At 35.3% G+C, this 9,206-nt stretch overlaps 1 protein-coding gene across 2 annotated transcripts in view; it reads left to right on the top strand.

Annotated features, from left to right (window-relative positions):
- Positions 1-8,058: 8,058 nt before the first annotated feature.
- Positions 8,059-9,206, top strand: part of htatip2 (HIV-1 Tat interactive protein 2) — a 10,178-nt gene continuing 9,030 nt past the window's right edge. The window contains exons 1-2 of one of the 2 annotated variants that reach the window (XM_015042640.1): positions 8,059-8,102; positions 8,243-8,422. In XM_015042640.1, the coding sequence (XP_014898126.1) occupies positions 8,307-8,422 (116 nt within the window). In that variant the 5' untranslated portion in view covers positions 8,059-8,102; positions 8,243-8,306. Of the gene's footprint in view, positions 8,103-8,242; positions 8,423-9,206 lie in introns of those variants that run through there. The other variant, XM_015042641.1, reaches the window with a different exon arrangement.

Raw genomic sequence — 9,206 nt, 5'->3', positions numbered from 1 at the left:
TGAGATTTTATTACTTTAAGGGTTTTAAATTTAGGTGTTCTCAAATGGGAAAACATCTGACTTGAACATCCTTCAGTATCTTGTATTTTTGCAGTTTCAGAGCCTTCAGACAATGTTTCATATTAACCATATATCAATACCAGCTCTGATAGACCTTTTATACCACTTTCAAAATCTTTCCATAATCTACTAATGGTCTTTCTTAAGGAATATGACCATCTGCCTCCTGGCTGAAAGTTATTTTAGTTTGCTCAATGGTTTCATAAGAGTTTACCTTGCAAAATTAACTTTTTCCATGTTTTTTGTTTGTTTTTTGTTTTTGTTTTTCACTTCTATCTGGTTTTCACTGCTTCTAAAAACAGCCCAAATGCTAAAAAAACACAACAAACCAATTTTTTGGCAATAAGTTAAAGTTTCTTAAATCACATTTGTTGGGCACTGCAACGTTACCCAGCAACCCCAGTGGAGTTCCGCCTGTTACCTAGCAACCCCTGTGGAGTTCCAGTCAGCTTTGGTCAGCTGGTTTTACCACTGTATGTGCTGTACAATGGCTGCTGGAATGTATTTACAGTGAATAATATTCATGTTCAGCAACTTTAAAACTATAAAAGTAATGACAGCTCAGCTTCCTTTATCATACAGGAAATAAGGAAAATCCAGTCTAAAAAAAAAGGCTGTGCACACATTTTAAGGAAATTCTACAGAAGAGGATTGGGGCCACTGAAAACATTTTGACTTTCATCTCTCAAAATTAAAGTCAAACATGCTGAGATTAAAGCTAGAAATTGAGATTAAAGTCAAAATTCTTTTCAGTGGACCTAATCCTCTTGCGTATGATTGTGAAAATGTTTTGTTTAATTTAAAGTTTTCATCATGTGAATGACAGACATATTAAACAGAAATAACACAAAAAATGTGTCGCTATACAAAAAGCAGATATTTACATGATAGATTGCAGTCTCTAAATGTGTTTTAGATAAAACTAATTTAGATTTTGCTTGAAATTAAAGAAAATCCCTTAAAAACATTGGGTTTCTTTATAAACTTAATGTTTGTTTAAAAAAATTGTGTTTTTTAAGTTCTGAAAATTCATTCATATGGCTGCTTACATTATCATAATTTTCTCCTATTTGCATGTGTAGAAGGAAAAAAAATGTTTAAGCCACGAAGAATACAAGAGCTGGACAGGAATGGAAAGCTGGGTATTACATGGCCTTCGCTGTTGCTGGATGTGGGAACAGACTAAAGGTTAGCTGGCCGACATTCCCAAAGCCTTTCTGCTGAAGATGGCGGCAGTTCAAAGGAGTCATTAAGCTTTACCCGCCCCACCACAAAGGAGAGATTTAAGACAGCAAATAGATCTGATGGTAAAAACTCAAATCCAAACACAAATATCCACTAAGACGCTTTTGTGCATTATGCCATTATTATCCTATAAAAGGAACCCAGCACATTTAACTGTTTCAAGTTTTAATTTTCTCCTGGGAAAATCCCTCTAAAATCAAGCTGCTACAAAAAAATGCTAAAATATAATTAGGATCATCATCACACTAAGCTGTGAAAACAAGTAGTTTTAGTAACTCCTGATAAATGCTGGCGTTTTCAGTGTTAGGAGGATGGAAGTGTCAAAGTCAGCTAACCAATTTCACATCATATCATGAAAAGATCTGAGGCCAACACAAGAGAAATTTGTAACTCCGCTGCATTGGCAATGGCACAGCAGTATATGCTGCTGGTGCTACACTTAATTTGTGTTTAAATAAGAGTGGAATTATGAGTTATTTACAATTTAAACATAACATATGGAATCATAATTTTACATTTCTTTTTTCCTTTTTCTTACTTTTGCTTTTTTCTGATTATGGAAAAAAAATCTTGCAATTCGATTAAATGTTCTGGTGATTTTTTTTCCCTTTTAAGGTGGACATGTTATTTAAAAGTCACATTTTGGAGGTTTTTTTATACTTCCAATTGCGTTTCTACTGCCTCTTAAAACAGACAAAGCGCATTAAAAAAACCCCTGCAGTTTTTTAGCAGTAAAATGACCCATTTCAAAAACCTCCAGAATTCTCATCACCTAGCAACCCAGCCCGTTACCTAGCAACCCCACCAGAGTTCTGCCCAATGCCTACCAACTCAAGCAGAGCTCCAGCACGTTTGGTCAGCTGGTCTTACCACTGTATGCTCTGCATAATGGCTGCTGGAAAAGACAAGTGCTTTGTGGTTGTTGCCATCCAGAAACAACTTTCTGCATTCTTGTTGGTTGTGCAGGAGGCCCTGCTGATGCTTTTTAAAGATGTACACTTTCATAGTTGCACATCTGTTTGCAGCCATTTTCATGTGCGAGAGTAAACATTGAGTTAGGGGTGCGTGGCCAGCAGTAGCTTATCTGGATTCAAAGTGACAAGACGCTCAGTGGAGAAAATGTAATGACCATGTTTTGATTAGACCATTGACCTATTCTAACCTGTTCATGAAGCAAAGTAGGACACCTTTAAATAGAACTAATACTCTGAAAGGCATGAAATTTTTGCATTTATGATACAATTCGCAAGTAAATGTGGTTTTATGCTGAATCACAGATCCAAGTGTAATGTTCGCTGGATAACAATTTGCAATGTAAGCATATAGAAAACAGCCACTTTGAATTAAATGTTTTAACAACTTTAACAGATTTAATATCCAGAACTTGTTTATTTTATTACCCTGTCTGTTTCCAGTGTCGGTCCAATGCAAACATGCAGGATGGAGCTTATGAAAAAACAAATTTAACAGTTTTTCAGTTAATTTTCATAGAAAAAGCATTTTAGAGTACCACAGAGCTTTTTGTTGAAGTGAAAATGGAGACAGATTATCTGAGTATTACACACATCATAATGAAACCATTTCTTAACAGCATGCAGAGGTTTCACCTCTAACTTTTAAAAGATGGAACCGGATTTTCTCAAGCGTATTTTAGGAAAAGTTTAAGCAAAAAGCATCAATTTCATGAGACAAAAGCAGCAGTTTAGCCAGATGTGTCTTTGGTCTGCTGGGCGCTGCCCGGTCCTTCAGACTCTTTAAGACGCTCTGCTGAAAGAAACTGATAATCTATTTGCTCTTTTAATGAACTCTTTGTTCCTCAGAGAGAAGGGAAAGGAGGTTTCATTTGTTGCTGCTTAGCTGCGGCTCCTGAAGACATTCTGCTTCATCTCAAACATATTGCAAAGGTCTGAGCCTGCAACAAAGACAGAGGTTTCTGTCCATCTGCAACGTTTCTTTGGTGAAATGTTTTGTTTTCTTTCCCGCCACTGCTTGGTTTTGTGGCCAGTTAGACCCTGGAAATAACTTTTTTGCATCTCGTTTCAGATGCTTATAAATATCTTAGTTATATTTTACTAGGCAGATGTTTGAAAGAGACCAAATTTGGCGTTTTTTTTTTTTTTTTGTTATACTCTGGAAGTATAACAAAAATACTTTTGTTATACTTCCAACAAAAGTATTTTGTTGGAAGTATAACAAAAAGTATCATTAGTTATGATTTTCTTTGCTACACATACAACTTAAAATTCACACATTAAGCCTCAGAGTTCATAATATGTGAACCACATGATCATTTTCAGTCGGGTGTTACTGAGAGATTATTTGGTAAAATAAAATACAAATAAACAAACATACAGGTGAGAAAAATCCAGTTTTTTCTCATAACTACCAATAAAGGAAAGATTCAACAACATGAAATGTATATTTTCTTGAAAATATTTTGAAATTTTAAATGAGTTTTAAAAAAAGGTTATTTTGTTTTATGTTCATGTGTTTTAAGCATCAGGGGTCTGAATTACTGACTTAATTTTGTCAATAAAAATATCCCAAACAATATAATTTTTTGATTGTTATTGTCTCCAGAGTCCTCAAAATGTAATAAAACAAGAAAATAATGTGTTCAATCTTTTTTGTTGAGCTTTTTCTCATGGTAGTCCATGTTTTTTTATAGAAACGATTCATAATCATTTTAATGGCAATTCAAATGGTAAACACCTGAAAGTGTGGACAGTAATAAATGTTCACTAAAACTGCCACTGTTTTCATTAAGAAGCAAAACTGAACCAATTTTAAATACAACCAAGTAACTTTGCAGGGAAAAATAAAAAAGGAAATACATTTAAGCATGAATTACTGATCAACTCGAATTGCTGCACAAAGCAGATGCTTTAATCAAAAGACTAAAAACTGGTTTGGGTGGAGAATAAAAATCCAGTCTAATGCTGATGTAGAAACAATGCCTACTTCAGTAACATGTTGACTTTAAGCTTACTGAAATATTCATGGATCGGGTATTTATTTGGATAATAAAGCACAAATGAGAATAATTACCTCACAGATTTATGATAATAAATGGATATCTATGGGTAAGGTCACTGGGAAGCAAAAAGGCATCATCTTGACTATTGTTCACACCAGCTGCATCAATGTAGACGGCAGCAAATCAGGTTTAAGATCTCCTTTGTAACAAACACACAAGTATGACCACACACACATCGAAGCCTGCATCTCGATCAGACAGAGCCTCTCTAATTGAACTAATCCCCACTTCAAGATCAGCGGCGTCCCGGGAGGACTGACCCTCCACTGTGGACGTGTCTCACTCTCACTGTCTCAGGCCTCAGATTAAACCTTCATCCCCTCCGCGGCTCATGTGGACTGTAAAGCTGTTTATTGGGAGACAATGAGCAACAGATTGTGCTGTCAGGGCCCATTAATTAGCATCATTAGCATCACACTTCAGAGTCTGAGCTGGACTGCTAAGCCTTAAGCTGTGTATGGGTACAGCATGTGGCACATATGTATGCAGGCATGCATGATTCGCTAATAAATATGTCTTTAATAACAATGTAAACATGAAGGATTTTTATAAAATTCTGTAAATTCAAGTTTTAGGGAATCAAAATGACTTCTAAGGGATTCTTCATCTACCTATCAGGTTATACCAGAGTCATAAATGCAAAATGCTTATTTTTCGGTTTGCTTGTTTAATGTAGGTCAGATGTTGATCTGTAGCCATTCAGTCATTTAGGTTTTTAATCGATTTAATTATCGATACGATTATTCTAAACATGTCCACACTGCAAAACACAAAATCTTGAAAAGTACACTTGAAATAAAACTAACTCACTTTTCCGCAACATATAGGATCTTGTTTTAGTCAATAATTCCTTAATATTGATAAAATAGTTCTGGTTCCATTGGCAGAATATTTTACTTATAACACATTTTTCCCATGTACCAATGCATTTTCTTCGGTATATTTTACAAAGCCAAAGTGGCCAGCTGAAGCTTCGTGTCATGATTTGTTTTTGTCCAGAATGTTTGGTTATGCACATTGAGTAAAATCGAACACGTTGCCTAAAGCTGACTTCACTTCAAGAAACCCAGGTTACTCATTTTGTTTATGTGAAAAGCAATAAATTACACTGTGAAGGTATATTTTGTAAGCTTATTTTGTAGTTTTATGCAGAATCTGCTGCCAGAAACTCAGTCCTGATGGCAAGAAGTGAATCAATCATATTACGCAATATTACAGAGCACACTGAAAGGATTGCGCCTTTGGTTAAAAGAACGAGGACGGCGTGAAAAAAAAAAAAATCTTAATCCATATGTCTTTTAGTGTCTGCTAATCAATGGTTAAGCGCAATTGATCACTTACCACCAATGGTATTTGCACCTCCAGCAGTGGCGTTCTAAAAAGAAATTGAACCACGTTTCTGCCACGCACCCACAGAGGCATAAGCCTTCTTACTCCAACTTCCTATCTAATCAATGTGAGAGACAATGACTCAACAGGTGCGACAGACAAGACCCCAGCAGCAGCTCTCTTCCCTGCCGCTGGACCCAATTAGCCCCCGCGGCTCAGGAACAAAGAGGCGACATTTCATTTCAGCAGAGAGCCAGTTTAAGGCCTCTTCTCTCCAACCTCGGCCCATTTTCTTTCTGTCTTTTGCTGCTGACATCTTTAAAGGATCATCCCTGGCTGCATCATTTTCTATTAGATTGGGTCGATGCCTTGTGTTCAAAGTGGCAGGGGTGTTAAAAACATGGGGTGTTGATGAATTCATTGCATGTGACTGCACTTGCTTTCTTTGTGTGCAGCTTTTGGCAAATGAAAGGTCTGACAAAAGGCAAAAACATTTTCAAAGATTCAACCTTCACTCCACTCTAGATTTCCCTCAAAGAATAACAAAACTAACTTTTTAACTTGTAGGATATTAAATTATCATTCTCATTTCTGCACAAACTTGATCATAAAAGGCGTCGTTTGTGCTATCTGTAGTTTAGAGATATTTTGCCAGTGAGAAAATATTAACACTGGTCTTTAATTTTGTAATGCTAAACACAAACTCCAATGTATTTTTCAGAATTTTATATGCTAGACCAACATATAGACTAGCAGTGGGCATTTGTCGTATCGTTTCTCGTGATAAATTTCTTTGTATAATTCCAATTTATTGTTTCTGTTCATAATAAATTCTAATTTAATTGGATGGAGAATGTCAACAGCAATGTTAAAATCTTGCCAGAGATTCTCAACCAGATTTGGGTTTTTATTGACCATAAAATTGCACAAATTGATTTCATGAAAATAAATATAAAAATCTAATTTTTTCTACAAAAATATGAGACAGTTTTTCCCGCCGTATTAAAATTTCTGTATTTCACCAAACTGCAATACAAACACATATTTTGCATCACACCAGTCATGTGATCAACAACCAGATGTTACCACTGGTGGAAAATACGAAGACGACAGGAAGTAGAAGGAGGATGATGGCGCTGCATGTTTTTAATGACTTGTCGCCTGAAAAGTCCATGTTTTCTTTTGAGTGAACAAACTTTTTGTATTTCTTATTTAGTGGAAGCATCAGCATTCTGAAAATGTATTTTGTCAACATTAGCGGAATATCAACAATGTTTTGTGCACGTAAGCTGAAGCTTAGTGCCCCAACTCCACCAAGGGGCCACCAAGAGCAACTTTTCATTTGATTTTATAGTGATAGATTGAACATTTTACACATCTGTTCCAAATTTTAAGAACAAAAAATATTAAACTCACTAACTTTTTTTACTGTAATTTCAATGTTTATCTGCAGATGTTACTTTCAAATAGTTAAATAATAATATGCCACACCTAAAGACCACTCTGCAGTTCAAAATGCAAATAAATTTGAGTGTTTTTGCTTGTTAAATCAATTGCCATAATAACACCAATATGATGTAAGCCAATTCTAAATGACACTAATAGTAATAGTGTTAGGCACGTTACATGCATATTTAACTTTATTTTCTGTGTCCTATTGAGGGAACTTTTAAGTTGGACATCTAATGCATTTCTTTTTTCTTGCCAATTTTCCATTAAGATCAAATTTAAGAAGCAAATGAAAATTGTAGCTTCACCCACCTGAGTTGTAGATTTCTGCAGCTCATTATCATGGGTCTCCACTACTTGTTTGATTATTGCTCTCATTAATAATTAATTAACTTGAAGTGACACAAAGGTCTTTTATTGCTGTTACTCCATGTATTTTCATACGTCATCGGTACTTCAGTACTCTTAAGTTTATGATATGCCATGTTGGAGAGCTGATTAAAACTGAATATTTTATAGACTGGATGCTTTCTTAATGCTCTCAAACGTAAGATCCACCCGTTTTCTTTTCAGTTTCCAGTACAAATCTGCCATAGGAAGCTTAAAATAACTAATTTGTGCAACCATTAGTCACTTCTTATAGTACAGTAACCTATACTGCAACAGTAAACTCGTTTTTGATGAAAAAAATAAAAGCAAGACATTCTGAACATATCTTAAGTCCTTTCCGATAAGATAATTTTATTTTCCAGTAAAACAGTTCTGTGATTTGGGTCAATAAATGACTGCATTCAGTGAATTATGACGTAAACATCTTAGTATATCGCTTACTTCACTGATGTTTTTCCATGTATTAAGATAAATATCTCTGTTTTAAACTGGGATAATAAACTTTGGTCAAAAACGTGATAAAAATCTCACTTCGAGCGTCAAACCGTCCGGATTCCAGTGCGCATGCGTCATCTACAGCGCGTTATCTTTGGTAGGTGATAGCAGCAGCCCCAGATTCAGTAATTTATCTCTGTTTTATTTACGGTTTCAGAATTACATTTTTTAACCCGTGTAGTCCGATGTAAGAGCTTTAGAGGATTTTTATTTTCCCCACTGCTCTTCCCGGAGCAGGAAGACGGCGCTCCTTGTAGATACGAAGCAACCAGGAAGTGGCTGATCATCTCTGGTTTCTGTTATGAAACTCCTCTGCTCCACCCTGGGGAAAGCAACCTGGATTTTAACCGTCACTGTTGCCATCGTTGCAGCGGTACTTTATTATTTCGCCGACACTTCTCCAAGCAAATATAGCAGGTAAAAAAAAAGAAAGAAAAGAAAAAAAGACGCGATTTCTTTTATATTCGTTTTGCTTTAAGAACACAAGAACCGACATATTTGCCTCTTGGTTTACCGGTTTATATGAGTTAAAGACATCTGGCATACAGATCGGGGTAAATAAAACTATCCGATCTTTGTACTCGTTTATCTTGGTCATGCTTCGTTAGCAAAAGGCAGAGCCGGCCGAAGGTATTTGCGTACCAGTACTGCTGCTGCTTAGGCCTCCTGAACAGCAGGATAGAGAGATCAAAGCTTTTTGGTGTGGTAGTAAATAAAACAAATGCTTTTATTTAACATAGCATTAAAATACATTTATATTTTAATGTATAATACCAAGATTCTGTGTTAAAATGTTATTTGGTGCATTTCAAAAACTTAAACCTACTTCTGAATTTGCTTAAAGGTTTATGAGAAATGCATATAAAATTGTACAGATTTATCATTTAGAATAACACAGAAATTAAAAGTATTAGCTCTGCTGATATAGAGAAGAATATTTATTCACAACTACTTTTATAGTAGTTGTGTTAACAGTGATATTTTACTGTCACTAATTCACCATTTGTCAATCATTTCTGCTGCTTGTGTTTGTACTGACATTATAATTCAGGCACGTTTAAACCATTATTAGTCTATTTATAAAAGCAGACAGTAACTTGTAAAGTAGTAGTTTTTCCACCTCATAATTGTTTAAAAAAAGTGTGGAGTTAAAATATGGAAAAACAGGAAATGTTATCCTACCAATCTGGCATTATTTCAG

Source organism: Poecilia latipinna, unplaced genomic scaffold (assembly GCF_001443285.1).
Source record: "Poecilia latipinna isolate Pla-1442-1.1 unplaced genomic scaffold, P_latipinna-1.0 Scaffold598, whole genome shotgun sequence".
Classification (NCBI taxonomy): Eukaryota; Metazoa; Chordata; class Actinopteri; order Cyprinodontiformes; family Poeciliidae; genus Poecilia; species Poecilia latipinna.
The sequence above is the reverse complement of the archived record's forward strand: the minus strand, read 5'-3'. Positions and strand labels throughout refer to the sequence as shown.